This window comes from Chroicocephalus ridibundus, chromosome 3, assembly GCF_963924245.1.
Source record: "Chroicocephalus ridibundus chromosome 3, bChrRid1.1, whole genome shotgun sequence".
In the NCBI taxonomy this organism is placed as follows: Eukaryota; Metazoa; Chordata; class Aves; order Charadriiformes; family Laridae; genus Chroicocephalus; species Chroicocephalus ridibundus.
In genome coordinates this window covers 45,985,310-46,002,232 of record NC_086286.1, presented here as the reverse complement: position 1 = coordinate 46,002,232, position 16,923 = coordinate 45,985,310, and the positions used below count along the sequence as shown (strand labels likewise).

The following is a 16,923-nucleotide window of genomic DNA, read 5'->3' as shown; positions in this document are numbered from 1 at the left end:
CAAGTGTCTGTCAAATGTTGCGCAAAGGTGAACCTGCTTTGGAACTCTGTCTTACCATTCATTCCTTTAGTTTTGTTTTTGACTTGGGGCTGTAATTAGCTCTAAAAAGAGCCAAAATGATCTCTTTATTTTAAAACACAAAGCCAGTAGCAGTGCTGTATATACGCAGTATATTCCGTTTCATTATCTCTTGAAACTCTGTCGATTGGTTTCAGGCTTTCTTGGGCTTTATTTAGACTTACTGAACTGAAGCCATAGTGTTTTCTGTCACCATGAGTGTGATTGAGATGGAATGAAGCTAGCAGGCTGGGGTGGCTTACTTGGAAAAAATAAAAACCTTGGCAATGGCTAGGGTTTATAGGAATAAAATGCTAGCAAGGGAAGTGCAGTGTCTCATTTCATAAAATGCAGCTTTAATAAGAGGGAAAAAACCCCTTAATGTGAATCACTTTATGTTCCTGACATGTGATGTCCACAAAACCTTTTTGTATTGTCCAAATAACTTCAGAAATGCCACTGCTGTTGGTTGACCCTGGTAGGCAGGTAGGCACAACACAGCCATTCACTCACTTCCACCCAGCCAACCTCAGTGGGTTGGGGAAAGAGGAAAGGAAGAAGAAAAGCAAGAGAAATTGTGGGTAGAGATTAAAAATATTTAATGAGTGAAGAAGAAGTGGAAGTAAAGAGAAAGAAAAAACAAAACAAGTGATGCAAAAGCAGTCACTCACCACTCCTCATGGGTAGACTGTTCATGAGCAAAAGATTGTTAACCCCTACTAAACCCCTTCTCTCCCTTTTTATTGCTGAGCGTGACATCATATGCCATGGAATGTTTCTTTGGTTAGTTTGCACCATCTGCCTGGTTGTGTCTACTTCCAACCTCTTGTGTACCCCCCAGTCTGTTCCCTGGGGATTAGAGTGCGAAAGAGAGAAGGCCTTGATGCTGGGCAAATACTGTTCATCAGTAGTTAAAACATTAGTGTGTTATCAGCATTGTTTTGGTCACAAATCTAAACCACAGCACCATACCAGCTGCTATAAAGAAAATTGACTCCATCTCAGCCAGGTTCAGTACAACCACACAAAAAAAAAATATTACAAAAAAAAAGCCTTTTACACTTGAATTTTCTTATCTATTGTATCATTTGGAACTCTGATGTATTGAAAATTTTGCCAGACCCAGAGGTATTTCCTATATTAAAATTCTCAACAGAGGCCTTAAGAGAAATGAACAAACAAAAGTCTCAAATTTATCTTTAATTTTAGGTCAGTTATTTACAGTAAGAGTACTGTATTTGCCCTTGAGCAGAAATTTGAAATGTTTTTTTTTTTTTAAAGAATCTTGTGTCATCTCACTTCTTTTCACAGAGTTATTGATTTAGGAGTCATGACTCCATGTGATAAGATATTGAGAGCTGCTGTTGAGAACAAAGCAGGTATAGAGAGATTTCATTAGTACTCCTGAATTGTTTGATTTTTAAACCCCACTCACGTTTTTTATTGCTACTCATTGCATTCCTGTGCTGTCTATGATTTGGTCAGACTATCTTCAGATAAATCAGAACTTTTGCATTAACAATCATAGTTATTTAGTATTTGGCACTTCCGTGAAACCCAGGCTGAGGCACTGAAAACCTGTATCAACAGGAAAGCTGCAAGAGAGACGTTTTAGTATTTGTTTTATGGATGGATAAATGGAGACTTGGAAAGGTTAGATAACTTCATGTTGGTTCTTAAATCAGTAAAAGAACTTGGCATTCAGCCTGCCAGATCAGTGAGTGTGAAATCAGGACTGAATTGTTCTAATAAATAATGAACATTCTGAAACAAGTTACAGTTGCTTTGAAACAGTCTATTGCATCTTGGAAAAGATGAATTGTGTGGAACATAGGTGGTGAAGTTGAAAACGTTTGCTGTTTCTGAGAGCACAGCTTATAATTATTTTGTCTTATTTCCCACCTCAGTGCTGAACTTCTGAGGTTGCTAATCAGAAGTAGTATATATTTATTGCTGAAACTAGAGCAGTACGTATTCAGCAGCTGTGAAGACCGCTTGAGGAAAATCCTAAACTGGGCATTTGGCATCGCTTTCAATCTTGGAAAGCTTTCACTTTTTAATTAGGTCAAACCTTGCTTTTAGACTAGCAACTACCCTGCTCTTTTATCTCACTATTTTCTGTCTGACGCATGAAGTTATCTGATGTATGGGAGAAATGCTTTCTGTAATAATTTCTGTGTCATTCTAGAGTAGATTTGCTAAACCTTTTGTGTATGTCTGTTTGTAAATTTGCAATAGATATAATTGGCCTGTCTGGTCTCATCACCCCTTCTTTGGATGAAATGATTTTTGTCGCCAAGGAAATGGAGAGATTGGCAATAAAGATTCCTTTGCTGATTGGAGGAGCAACTACTTCTAAGTAAGATATCTTGGTTGGGAAGAAGGGGAATGTATACGAAAGTAACATTAACCAGGGAAAAAGAAAAGTTATAGCCATTTCTCTCTCCCTTTCCCTTGTTTTCCCCTAGCACATGTACTGGTATGTATCTACTTAAGACTGAATGTTATTTCTTTATATCAGGAGTCCTACAATATAGGAGTAAAATGTAATTGGGACACAACAAGTAATGGACACCTTAAACACTTCTTTTTTTGCAAGCATTATGGATTTTGCAAGCGTATATTGTATATGGAAGTTTTATGTTTCCTTCTAAAATGTCACACACGTATGCATATGAATACAGTTCTGTTCTTCTAAGGGGTTGAATAATCTGTTTCAATTCACCAAAGCATTGAGAAAATGCAGGATTTTGAGCCTCGAAATCGTCATGTTGACATCAGGGAGCTATTATCTTTAAGAAAGTTAATGTATTTTCCTGGATCACTGTTCAGTACTGTGTTGATTGGGTTGAGACCCCAGTCCCGTTCAAGCAGGCTGGTAGGGAATAAATTCTAGCTGCTTGCCTTGAAATAGTTACCATTTTGCTTTTGATAGACTGAGCTTTCCTGTTGAGATCTTATTCTCTCAGATCTGTTCAAGTGAAATAATACAGCTGCTGTGATGTCCTGAAGACGAGTGTTGACAGCTCACTAACACCTGGTATTAACATTACCACCAATATGGTTTAGGCACGTGTAACGGCCTTGGGTCATGCTTTGCTAACTGGTTCATGTACAATATGCTTGAGCATGTGACAGCTCAGAAGACTGCAGAGGTCATTTCTTGCATAACTAGAAGCTGTTAGCAGCGTTGCTTTCTTTACCAGAGCAGCACGTGTTCTAGCAGAACCATTAGCTCAATGTATTTTGTATTTTTGGCCTTAGCAAATCGCCCCATAATTTGACAGGGGGGGAAAAGAAAGGGCTTTATTCTAACTGGAGGTCTTAGGAGAGCCCTTTCTTGAGATCTTTTTAGTGTTTGTACGCAGAGCATTGTGGCCTAGTCACTGATGTCAAATACCAGCATCAAACAGTATTGTAGAATTTATCCAGAGAGATGAATGTTGCCAACAGCAAGGCAGCACTAGTTTTATCCTTGAATATGGAAATTATTGAAGAATATATGTATAATTTTGTAGACATAAATAATAATTTTATTCATGTGAACTGTATACAAATACATACTTATGCATATGCCCACACACATACAATTTCCATAAAATATATGTCAAGTAAATGTATTCTGTACGGAAGACTGGATTGGCAATATATATTTAATTTTACATCCACAGTCTTAAGTTTAACTTCATGTGTGCATTCTGGAAGGTTGCGTACATGTTGGAAGAACCATCTACACTTTTTCTGTGTAATAAGTAGACATTGTTATCTAAAATAAGGATACCATAAGTGCTTGGAAAGGTGGAAAGTGAAGTTAGTTTGAATGATAGAGAGGGGCTGGATTTTGCCTACAGAATCTACATAAAAGAGTTTCTTCATAACTTACAACAATGATGAGCTTTGAATTCTTACTCTACTGCTTTGGTAAATTCAGATGCTGACAAGTAATGGTGACAGTTTTGTTGTGGTAATGTTTATTTTTAAAAAATATAAAAATGAATAGGTACTAGTTGATAAAGTGCCATTGTAAGACCGTGCCCTGTTTGTTTCCTCTCTGTTCCTATCAAAATAGAAAACACAATATACGTTTCTAAAAAATAGAGCTGCCAAGATCAAAAGCGCATCATCTAGAAGTAAATTAAGAAGCTTCTGGACAGTTGGTTACACAGCTGTGTTGCACAGTCATCAGTAACCTCCATGGCCAAGTGCTTAAAATGTTTGCCAGAACCTGAAGAAAAATGAGATCTTATCTTTGCTGTGGAAGACCTCTTCCTGGGTTCTGATTTAAATTAATTTAAAAAATGGTGTTTGACTGTAGCATTTAAGAAAGCAAACTGAGTTTTGGTCTGCAATGTCTTCATTCCTGCACTTGCTTGCACAATTTGCCAGGACTCTGAGCAACAGGGGTAGCCAGCTGCATTTCACATGATAGCTTAGGCCTCAGTTTAGGATTCCAAACTTCAATTTGATCAACAAAGTACTATAATGTAGTGATTCTTCGTTATATGCTGAAGTATTTCCATGAGGATTGGAATATGAGTAAATGATAAATAATTGGATGAATTGGGAGGTTTTTATGTGAATGTCTTGACTGATCAAGCAGGTGCAAGTTTGTAATATTTATTGACTACTGTCAGAATTCCTTCTTCAGGTGAGTAGAGAGCTTGTGCCTCCAGCTTTGAAGTAGAGCATCATAGAAATGCAGTAATCATCACTGAAATATGTTAATGCTAATCCGTAGACCCAGAGACTAGCATGTGGGAGGGAAAAATATAAGATGAGCAAAAAAGATTAAGAAAAAATAGGCTTAGTTTGGAACGTTCTCGCTGCAATTTTCTGAGACTCAAACTAATGAGTTGCTGATTTTCAGTCAGTTGGTAAGACAGTGAGGGAATGTGAGTTGGCACACTATTTATGAAACGTTTTGATACTCTTTTGAAGAAAAGTGTTTATGTACCTATTATTGAACTCTGTGTTTAATCATCCATGCATAGCAGATCGCTTTCGTCTTTTGAAGTTCTGGCCTATGCATTAAATCAGGATTTATTTTGCTGGGGGTTTTGTCTGTTTTGGGGTTTTTTTTTTTTTGTTTCTTTCAGTTGTGAAACGTTCACTCTTTTTCTTTTTCATTGAAGAACACACACAGCTGTTAAAATTGCCCCACGATATAGCGCACCTGTAATTCATGTCCTGGATGCATCCAAGAGTGTTGTGGTTGTAAGTTCTGAATCATAGTTTCTCATTCATGCAAAAATATATGCCCTGTTTTTCTGTTCTGCCTCTCATCCTTTCCTCTAAGGCTTAATATTATGGCAGAAAATTGAAGAGGCGCAACAGAGACCAGTTTCTAAACTACTGTTGCTTCAGTTATTTTTTTGCTGCCACGTGTTACCTCATCTGACTTGTGCCAATTATTGTCACTGGGTACCTTCATTTAAATGCCCATTTCTCTAGTGAGGGTGACATGATTCACTCTGAGTCCTAGCCTGTAGTTTTGACATGTTTTATAGCAAAGAGCAATGGGATTAAATGTGATATATTTCTGCAGTTAGTGATATGGCAACATTAGTACTGTGAAACATCTGGCTGGAGTTTCCGGGATGGATGCTCTCTCTGTCAAACAAATGGGTAGTCTTAGCTGGCAGATACCTGCTGGGAAGAAGTAGGCCAAGCTGTGTGGTGTTTCTATGACTATTCAGTCTCTAAAGTCTTGGAGTGTTCTTCTCTCAGGTCTTTCTAGAGCCAGACTTGGTTCTGCTAATATTACTGGTGTGGTAGGGCAGTACTCTGTCATAATCATATTCTTAAATATTTTTTGAACCTAGCTTGCAAATTAGCAGTAAAGCTTAGTTTAGTGTTGTCAAGAGTAATTGGCAATGAGTTTGAAAGACAGATAGCTTAGCCTGAAGTTCATACTCAGTCCTTACTATAGTGTGTTCAAGTGTGGTACTTAGCGCTTTCTCTTTACATTTTTCAGTGCTCCCAGCTCTTAGATGAAAGTTTAAAGGATGATTTCTTTGAAGAAATACTAGAGGAGTATGAAGAAATTAGGCAAGAACACTATGAGTCTCTCAAGGTACAAATAAAATTGCTCTAGCTTCTTTTCTTGTTTGAATGGTCAGTACTTGCCTCATTGCTAGCTCTCAGTTTCAGCTCCTTATAAAGACCTTCAGGTGTATTTGTGCTGATTTAAAACATGCAGTAGAATTGATGGAAAACTTCCAGAAGTGCTTATAAAATCAAATTCTATAACCTATAAGTGAAAATTCTGTATGAGTCTAACATATCCTTGGTAAATTCTTGGTTGTCCTCAATGGACAATCTCCATGAAGCTGGAAGTTAAGTCAGCTTAACCGCCTTACAGGAGACCAGTGCTTTCCTGGAGCAGTAGCTGGAAACAGGGAACTGTATGGGGTAACTAAAATGGCACTGGTTGCTTTTGCTGGAACTAAGCCACACTCTGAGTACTTTACAACACCATGCTTTCCTGATGTGTTCATATTCTTTAGGGATCTGAGCAGTCTCAAAGTAGAGAGCTGAGGCTGGCATTCGAGGAAACTGAAGAGAAGTAAGCAATGGAATGTGGAGGTGGACTGTACAAATTAACAATAGGAAACAACATATAACTCCTCTGAGGCCATCTTTGTCAATAAACACGGAAGCAAATTGAAAGTCATCTGGCTCTTACCTGGTCTCTTCATAACGAAAGATAAATCTTGAGGCCTCCTGCTGAGGACATTTGGCTTGACCAAGTCTAAGACTGTCTTTGCACAGGGAACCAGTCCACTAAGCTGAAGTCAGTGAGCGCAGCACTCTCCTTTAAGCAGAGGTCAGCACTGAATTCGTGGGCCTTACTAAAGTTACTGTAAACTTCCTGTGCCTTTCAAAAGATCCAGTAATTTCCCCAGAGGCATGCTGCAGCCACTGGTGGTGGTATCACTGCAGGCTTAAGCTTTTTGCAGGCAATAGGAGAGCATCTTGCTGAACCTGTATTTTCATGTAATTTGAAGTAACAAAAGAACTTCTGATGTAGTTCAGATGAACTGGAAGTCTTGTAGGCCAGTTTCATTAGAAGTATATGGGAAAAAATAATGGTATGGTTGTGATGCAATCTTACTTTACACTTGTGAACTGGGAGTTGTTGGAACTGAAATTTCCTGTTGTCAGATTTGTCTCAAAGACCATTTTGAGTAAAACTCTACCACCAAGACAACAGTTACAGTTTATCTGTCTGAAAGATGGCTGTCTTTGAAATTATCCTTTGTGTTCATACAGGAAAGAAGATACTTGTCTCTCCAGCAAGCTAGAAGAAAAGGTTTCCATAATGACTGGTTATCAGGCCATAAACCAGGTTAGTTTAAAAGTTGTTGTCTGTTGTTACTGTGCTTTTCCTTTATTTTATTTTATGTATTTATTTATATATTTTTAATTAGATTATGCTTCATTAAACTTCAGGATATAGTAGTGTAACAACTTGAATAAACTGGTGTCTGTCTGAGCAGAGATTTTTTTTGCATAAATTTGAGCATCCTGTTTCTGCTTTATATTTTTCACAGTATATTTAAAAAATAAATTGTTAATTAAAAAATTGGTAAAAAAAAAATCTAAAACAATGAGTTACCCATAACACCATATAATCGATGATCAGAAGGCTGGAACACCTATGCTATGAGGACAGGCTGAGAGAGTTGGGGTTGTTCAGCCTGGAGAAGAGAAGGCTCCAAGGAGACTTTATTGCAGCCTTCCAGTACCTAAAGGGGGCCTACGGAAGAGATGCGGAGGGACTCTTCATCAGGGAGTGTAATGATAGGACACGGGGTAACGGCCTCAAACTGAAAGAGGGTAGATTTAGATTAGATATCAGGAAGAGATTCTTTACTGTGTGGGTGGTGAGACACTGGAACTGGTTGCCCAGAGAAGTTGTGGATGCCCCTTCCCTGGAAGTGTTCAAGGCCAGGCTGGATGGGGCTTTGGGCAGCCTGGTCTAGTGGGAGGTGTCCCTGCCCAGGGCAGGGGGGTTGGAACTAGATGATCTTTAAGGTCCCTTCCAACCCAAACCATTCTGTGATTCTGTGAATCAAAGATAAGTCTAACGCCTGCTTTGCAAAATAATGTCAGACTGGGTCGTTATATTGCAAAATTCACTATACCATATTTAGGGAACACGCATTCTGACATGGCATTTATATCAAATTGCTCCTTACGCTTTTTCCTACTCCTCCCCTGTCAGTGTCTATACTGGTTTGTTTTGACTCTATTTTTTTTTAATTAGAGACTAGAAGTATAAACAACATTCCACAAGAAATTGCATCGTGCAGTGATGTGAACACTTCACTGCTTTCTGTCATTTCTTTTACAAGGCTCAACAAGATGCTCATCTTAAAAAAGGTTGTGTTATGAAGTATTGAACAGCACAGACAAAACAAGTGCAAAGCTTGTGGCTACATCATAACATAGATACATCTTGCTTTTTCACTTGTGCACATGTATCTGAACAAGTGTGTGGTGGTTGCAAAAGTTCTTATAAATGTTAATTTACAGAAATATTCTACAGTACCGTAGCATGCAATATGTCTGTGTATAGAAAGCACGATTTGTAAATATGAAAGGTATATATGGCCATAAAATATGTTAGGTATTGGTAAGTTGTGTATGTTTTTTGGTCTTCTGTTTTGGCCAATATCTTGGCCAATGAAATAAGTCAGAAGTCCAACAGCTAATAAGTGTTGATTTATATGAAAGAACCAAAGGCCTTAAATTTTTATTTCAACTTTATATGCCTTTCACACTTCTTTTTATCACATTGTAACTGTAGGGTACGGTATGACTTGGGAACGATGTGACAGTGAGAATTCTAAGACAGTCACTTTGGAAGAGGTCATTTGCAGTGGTGGAGGCTGTTGAGCATCAGTTATGCTGCACATACAAGAGAAATTTTAAATTATTTTCATCATGTCAGATTATACTTCTCATTCCTACAGTTAAACCGAAATTCATCGGCACAAAAGTCTTTGAAGATTATGACCTGAACAGGCTGGTAGAATACATTGACTGGAAGCCTTTCTTTGATGTCTGGCAGCTTAGGGGAAAGTATCCCAACAGGGGTTTCCCCAAAATCTTTAACGATAAAACTGTAGGTGAGTATTGAAATTGCATATGCTTCATGTAAATAATCCTAACAGACCTGCCGTGCTGCAGTAAGATTCTGAAATGTCACTGACATAATTTCTTTAAAGCAACACCTAGTGAACCAAGTGTGAGGCTGAAGAATAAATGGGGAAAAATGCTCAATCATCTTATTTAGAATTCAGCCGCCAAAACACAGGGAGGTATTTTAACAACAGAAAACGGCAGCAGAGCACTTGATATATCTGTGTTGCCGTTTTGGGTGAAGACGGCAAGAGGGCTCTCTCTCCTTCTGAAACTATTCAGTGGGCCTTGAAATAAATATATGATGAAACTGCAAGGGTGACACTGAAATCAATGTTCTGGATCTTCTGCACTGTGGTAATGTAGGTGCACACGCATGTTCTCTGTTGCTCGTTTTATTCTGCGTCCTCTGCCTCTACTAGAATGGTGCTGGCTGAATTAATTTTTTTTTTCCAGGATATATGTTGTTACAGCTGTATAGACATAATCACACTGCTATCTTTCTGTTTACTGTATCTGACAGATTGTTGCATTCATCAGAGAATTATGTGGAAAATGAACCAATCTTCAGCAATTCTTAAACCCATTTCGCCAGTTGTGAAAACATGCCTTTTCTAAAGGGTTCTCCCTTTTTTTGATAGGTGAAGAAGCAAAGAGAGTTTATAATGATGCTCAAAATCTACTGAAAACATTGATTAATCAAAAGAAATTACAAGCCAGAGGTATGGTTGGGTTCTGGCCAGCTCAAAGTGTTCAAGACGATATCCAATTATATGCTGTAGAAGAGGCACTGGGATCTTCGGAACCAATAGCAAAATTTTATGGCTTGAGGCAACAGGTACAATGACAGAACATTTGTTAAATAAAGTGGGTTTTTTTTTCTGAATTGGAAGAAAGTAACAGAAGTGCGCTGTTAAAATCTGTGCAGAAAATAGTGGTTGTAATCTGTCTGCAGCCATTGTCTTGCCTTTTCTTTCAGTAATAACAAGATCTTAGTGATGACCCAGATGCTTGTATTGTAGTATTTGTACTATTTTGCATTGTAGTAGTTGTACAAAATGCTTTATAGATTTGACATTTTCAGATATGATGTGCATCTTCTGTCTTCATTTTAATATGTCAGATGTCCTAAAGACTGTGCTGTATAAATTCATCACATGGATCCCATGCACTAAATTAAAACCTAATGAACCTTAATTCTATAATATCCCTGGATTCTGCCTTAAATGAAGAATTCTGCTTCACTGTGTTAAAGGTTAAAAACACCTATAATTAAAATACTTGGAAAACAAAGCTCGATGGAGAAAAGTGTTTTTGATAGTCTTAATTTTAATGTAAAATTCCCCATGAAGAGGCAGTTTAGAATTAGGTAGTTGGCTGAGAGAATTATTATTTTAAATGTTCATGCTTGAATCATACTTAGGTAGATTTGCATTTATTTTGATAGATGGAACATTTTCAAGAGACTCTGCCTCTCCTTCTTCCCTGCCTTCTGAATCGGCTTCTTCATAGTTCACATGTTCAGAGTCATCAAACATGGCAGAAAACAAATTTAACAAATACCTAAATTTCTGGAGTATGGTATTCTATGAGGATAGTCCTGTGCCAATATTGCAGTACTAAGAAATACATGACTTTATCTTTTCCAGTTCCCTGGAACAGATTATCTGTTGCACGGAGATGTATCTAGTGTATCTTGACGATCCATGGCAGGTGTTTACATAAACTGTTCTCACAAGCATTCAGGCAGGGCTGTTCCAGGGCCTTACTACCTAGTTAAACATTTTGATATCCCATGTAAATCAAGTTTACTACAGTTTCTTTTCCTGGCCTCTTCCCAGGGTTCTCCCAAGGAGAATATCTGATTTGATGCCAAGGAGAATATCTGATTTGATGTTCTTCTTGTAATGGTTTTTAGTATTGGAATACTCTTATTTTCCTTAGTCTTTTTATCTTGTATATTCCAAATCTATTCAGGCTTTTCTCAAAAGTTAAGGCCATGAAGCTCTGTGCTGTCGGGGGTACCGTTCTTCTGGACTCGTATTTTAGCTGCATCTCTGTCAATCTGGCGTGTGAAGTAATTCGGTAGAGGCTTCACCAGAGCAAAGTAGAAGAGAGTAATTGTCTCCTGTTTCTTATATATAATGTTCCTTTCAGTACACACAGTTCTCTCTATGACATTGGCACTATTAAGGATGTGATGTGATGTAAATATAAAAGTTGTAGATGCATTTAGAATTTTCCTTAACTGTAATCATTACAGAAGAACCCTAAAATTAACACAGATTTCACCTGTGTGGAAAAAGAGTATTTGTTCAGTTTTATGGTACTTCCTGTAACCTAGTAGGTTATAGAAACTGGGAAAACAGTTGATCATGTTTCTTCGGTTTTCATGGGGGTGGGGTGTGTGGTGTTCTCTTCATTTTTTAAACTGCAGTTGGGAGCAGGTGGAAAGCATTGTTAAAATATTGACATAGAATAAGGAAACTTGGAGAGGAACCTTCAGTCAAGTGATAGCCATGAAATAACTTTTATCTCTCTGTAAGCTGGGTAGATTTACAAGAGCTGTGCCGCTTTTTAAATAGCAGTCGTATTCCCACAATGAATATGCTGATATGATCTGCAACTGTAAAACTTCTTGTTAGGTGTTATGGCCAGAGTTCAGTCATCTCTTTCTATTCCTTTTTTTTCATTTTGGAAAAGGATCCAGTGAGGGGGACATCTCCTGTTTGTGTAAACCCCTTGAACCTTGCTTGGGATTCAACTTTTCAGTAGCGATAAGATGCATTTTGTTTGTATTTGCATGTGGCTAATGTCCACCTACATCATGGGGTGCTGTTTTGTCTGGATTACTGAGCACCTGGTTTGTAGCATGAGAAGCTAGGCGTGTTTATAAACTGTCACAGGCATTCTAAAATGGGAGTTGTGGAAGAATTCTGCAGTTTGCAGAACTGGGATGCAAACCATCAGCCATCAGTTTTGCTAACAAAAGTGGAATCTGAGTGCTAGAGATGGAACATTCCTCCTCTTACCCAGGGGTTGGCACAAGAATGTTCCTTCTTTTGTAATAATTCATCTGCGGAATAAGCTGTAAAGTCTTACTAGCTGTAAATAGAAGCGAAAGATCTCTCTGTGTGTGTCCAGCACAGCATCTCTCTTATTTCACATTTTGCTCTTCAGTGATCCAAACACCCTCAGAGTAAGAGAAGTGTTTTTCTTCTAATTCAAGTACAGGAAAGCCATCATGGCTCAAAGACTAATTAGGTGTCTGTCAGAAATGCCTTAAGCCCTTTAGTCTTACTACTGGTCTTTAGATTAATAGTGCACTAATATTTAATACATTTTTTAAATGTTCTGATTTTTTTGCATTGGTTTTGTTACTTCAGGCTGAGAAGGACTCTGCCTGCACAGATCCATATTACTGCCTCTCTGACTTCATAGCACCACTGGATTCTGGCGTTTGTGACTACCTAGGCCTGTTTGCTGTGGCCTGCTTTGGTGTAGAGGAGTTATGCAATGAATTTAGGAAACAGGATGATGAATACAACATCATCATGGTAAAGGCTCTTGGCGATCGCTTGGCAGAGGTATGAGGTTTTATTATGTGTTTCCGTGCAAATTTTCTGACTGTGTACTAGATTTGCTTGACAGGGTGCTGTTTCAAGTTTTAGCATAAACTTAGACTGTTGCCTGTAACGTGTGCTCTGCATTCAATCTCAAAGTGAACTGGTTCTACTAAAATTGTCTTGAGAGTCCTCTTCTGAGCCAGAGGGGACTCTGCTGTCTGTATCTTCCAGCTGCAAAAGCATCTCTGAGTTCTTTTTGAGGGTTTTGAGGATTGATAGAATTTAGCAGGTTTTAAAACAAGACTGCTTAAGAACTGTCTTTAAGTCTTGTTTTATTTACATGAGAATGGGTTGGACTGAGGTGTGACCCACCAATTATATTCTTGAATTGCAGACATGCCTTCTGTTTTAATGGTGACCATGCAGATGTATCCAGGGTACAGGTCTCTTGAGTTATCATGTCTTAGGTTAGGCAGACAGGCTCTTAAAGCTCTAAATGAAGTGGTTTAGAAAATGCTGTCCCTTCCCTTCTGCCTCTCTGTCCCCACCTGCCTGCCCTCGTGCTTACACCTAAGTAACCGTGTTATAACTTACAGCAACTTTGGTGTGATGCAGATGGGGTTAGCTTATTTCAAGCTAGAACAAAGTTTCAGAAATTATTATTAGAAATTATTACTAGATGCCAATACTAGATACTTACTGAAGTGAAATTTCTCCTGAAGGCAACTATTACTGGCAAAACAGTGTAAGCTGTGAGAGCAGCTAAGAAAAGCTGTTGCTCACTTCCAGCTAGAGGAAAGGCTCTCTGCTAAAAAGAGCAGCGGCATTTACTTACCTCTGACATTCATATGGATGCAAGAATGATGTGGCCTTCCAAAACTAGATCTGGACGAGATACCCAGATAGTCAAGACCTAACGACTTCAGTGCTGTAATGATGTATCGCTACCATAGGGAAATGAACCTCATCTTTTCCGGTTACTTGTCCACATATTTACAGCGTTGAGTACGTAGGATTTTAAAGCAGGGCAGCTGAAAAACCACTGCCTTCCAATAAGAGAAAAAACTAGAATACTTGAATTAGCAAAATAACTACTGTATGTGAATTTTAATGCTATCAAATTTCTCACCTGTGATAAAAGCCCCTTTAAAAATTAAAATGGGAATGGGGAGAAAGTCTCTATCATTGTTTGTGTTCATCAAAAAGCTATTGCATCAGTCTGCACAAATTAAAAAAAAATATTAAAAAATCTCTGTATTATATTCCAAGGCATTTGCTGAGGAGCTCCATGAAAGGGTTCGAAGGGAATTCTGGGCTTATTGTAGTACTGAGCAGCTACATCTCTCTGACCTACGCAGAATTAAATATGAGGGAATTCGCCCTGCCCCTGGATATCCAAGCCAGCCTGACCATACAGAAAAACTCACCATGTGGAAACTCGCAAATATCGAGGAAACAACAGGTACCTTTACTAAGATTCTTAAACTGTTTTTATGTGAATGAAAGGAAGATTGAAATGCCAACAAAACAGCGAATTGGGCGGTGCAGAGCTACATAGAAAAACCTCAAACGGAAGCAGTTCTGGGAATCGCTGTCTTCCCCTTTTCATTGCCACTTTTATTTTGCCTCATTCAAGGAAGAATTTGCAAAATACTGCCAGTGCTTTTGGTGAAGGAGTTGTGTCCTTAATTAGCAGATTGCATGCAAACAGGGTTCTGCTGCACAGAGAAAAATTCTAGCATCCTTATGGTTACAAGAAGACATTCCAGATATAAACAGGAAAAAAGCCAATTCAGCAGTATATTTCCCGGTCCACAGAAACCTTGAGGTGGTAACTCATAAAAAAGGAATGAGTTCCATTTGTTTTTCTCTGATATTTTACACGTCAGACATTTCACTGTTACTTCCACAATTCCAAAAATACCTTCCTGTGTTTCAGAACCTCTCGTTACCCATTTCATTTGCCAAAATGTCTAAGGTTTTTTCCTTCAAACTGTACAGTAATACTGTAATGAAAGTCTGCAATATATTTAAAGCTATGTGTATTTTTTTTAGTAGACAAGAAGTGGAAAATAGTTTGGTTTTTTTTATCTGAAAGGTTTTTGGCTTTTAGGTTTGCCTGAAGCTACCTAACAAAAAAAAAAAAAGGCTCTGAATTCATGCTTACTATCAATTCAGAGAATAAGAAAACTTCCATTCTCTTTTCCAGGAATTGGTTTAACTGAATCACTAGCAATGATACCTGCTTCTGCAGTTTCTGGCCTCTACTTCTCCAATCCCAAATCCAAATATTTTGCTGTTGGCAAGATATGTAAAGATCAGGTAACTTGGACTGTCCGTTGTGGTAATGTTACAGCATTCAAAACCACCTTACGAGTAGGTGTTCCAAAAAACTTTGTAAAGAGTTAAAGCTGGAGTTTCCAGATCTTCATCATGTTTTGTGGTCCCTTTGCAGGTTGAAGATTATGCACGGAGAAAAAATTTGTCTGTGGCAGAGGTGGAGAAATGGCTGGGACCCATTTTAGGATACGATACTGAATAACTGTGTCGCTTGTGGGCAAACAGACATCTTTTGAGGGTCCGTTCACCAGAAAGAACACGAAAATCCAACACGAAAATCCTTCCCACTGAGAACAGCTTTCTTCCATCCATCCCAATAGCTTGTCTGATTGTTTTTAATTTTTGATCAAAGAACTTGCATTTCAGATCTGCCCCGTGCTCTTCGCTTGGTACCATGAATGCATTGCAGATCCCTTAGATCTCTTAGTCATAGCAATATGCTATTATTTATTTTTATTTCTTGCACAAATACTCTAGCTGAGCAGCTAGATGCAGGCTGAGATGTGGAAGCTGCAAAGCCCTCCTGCCCTCAGGAAGGCTTTGAAATCAGGGGCAAGAATTTCTGTCCCATTGGCTGTGGATCTATGTAGAACAGAATTTGACTTCTGTTGTTTTAAATGTGTTTTGGCAAGTCCAGATACAGAAATACAATGTGATTTTTGTGTAAAGTCAGCAAAGGTTTTGCACTGAGTGATCAAGAACAACTGAAGTACAACAGATCTCCTTTTCTAAAATCTGTCTGCTCTGTATTTAGGTCTTGTGATTGGGAACATATGTTGTTCTCTCTGAATAATATCAGTTTTTTAAATTACTTTGTGATTGTAATTAGAACTATCGAAATAATACAATGTGCTGGAGCAACATTAGAAACGCTGTATTATGACGGAACATGCCATGGGATGACTGAGCCCATGGGTTGTCCATCTCATGCTTTCTCGTCTTTTCAGCAAGCCACAGTCTGTTTCTACTCTGCATAAAGGGTAATGGCACTTCCTACCTTACAGTTATTTTGTGAGGCTTAATTCATGTTCATACAATCTTTTGTATGTGAAAAGTTTGAGACACATAGTTGTTACTATAGACAGACAGAAAGCTTGGAGCTGACTTCAGTGTTTTACAAACTCTTTAAGCTTCCAGGTACCCGAATTTTAGAAGCACACAGTAGCAATACCATTGTAAGTAACAGTTAATGCTGTAGGCTTGTTCTTCAGATTTAACTCTGAGTGAGCTAATTGTTCATAGCTTTTAATAATCTCTGAAAAGTGCCTCAGGTATTATTTAAATGCTAATTTAGTAAAATATTATGACAGAAACCCCTCATTTTTCTGGTCTCTAATTGTAAAGAAAAGACCAGTATTAAAAAGAGAATGTTCTTTTAAATAGTTTATCTGTAATCTATTAATAACTATATCATTTTTGTAATGTCTTCATCTGCCTTTATGCAAAAAGAATCATCTTGTATCAGCAGTTTAATAAAGGTTAAGCTGTCAATGGTGTTATCCTATTAGAATCCTTAAATGGCAACAATAAAGTGTGTGCAATAGGCTGAACAGATAATGTCAAAATTAATACGCGCATTGTACCATGAATCTGAAAGTATAAAGGCTGCTATGGGGTTTTGAAAGCAGTCGAGTAAGCGTGTTCTTAACTGAATGTTTTAGCACGTCTCATCCTTTAATGACTTACAATAATTTCTAATGGATCTCTCTCCCCACTCCCCTGATATGAAGGGACTTGAGATGTGTCCTTGTTGATCGGCTGATTCTTGTTGCTGGAATGGTTCCTAGGTGGAACACGCTTTTAGATTGCCAAA

At 38.1% G+C, this 16,923-nt stretch overlaps 1 protein-coding gene across 5 annotated transcripts in view; it reads left to right on the top strand.

The window, feature by feature from the left end:
• MTR (5-methyltetrahydrofolate-homocysteine methyltransferase) overlaps nt 1-16,601 on the top strand; it is a 53,248-nt gene extending 36,647 nt beyond the window's left edge. The window contains exons 23-33 of one of the 5 annotated variants that reach the window (XM_063328962.1): nt 1,369-1,436; nt 2,296-2,416; nt 5,190-5,271; nt 6,032-6,130; nt 7,330-7,405; nt 9,036-9,191; nt 9,846-10,042; nt 12,591-12,791; nt 14,040-14,232; nt 14,980-15,092; nt 15,226-16,601. In XM_063328962.1, the coding sequence (XP_063185032.1) occupies nt 1,369-1,436; nt 2,296-2,416; nt 5,190-5,271; nt 6,032-6,130; nt 7,330-7,405; nt 9,036-9,191; nt 9,846-10,042; nt 12,591-12,791; nt 14,040-14,232; nt 14,980-15,092; nt 15,226-15,312 (1,393 nt within the window). In that variant the 3' untranslated portion in view covers nt 15,313-16,601. Of the gene's footprint in view, nt 1-1,368; nt 1,437-2,295; nt 2,417-5,189; nt 5,272-6,031; nt 6,132-7,329; nt 7,406-9,035; nt 9,192-9,845; nt 10,043-12,590; nt 12,792-14,039; nt 14,233-14,979; nt 15,093-15,225 lie in introns of those variants that run through there. The other 4 variants (XR_010070290.1, XR_010070291.1, XR_010070293.1 and 1 more) reach the window with 4 other exon arrangements.
• The last annotated feature ends 322 nt before the right edge of the window (nt 16,602-16,923 follow it).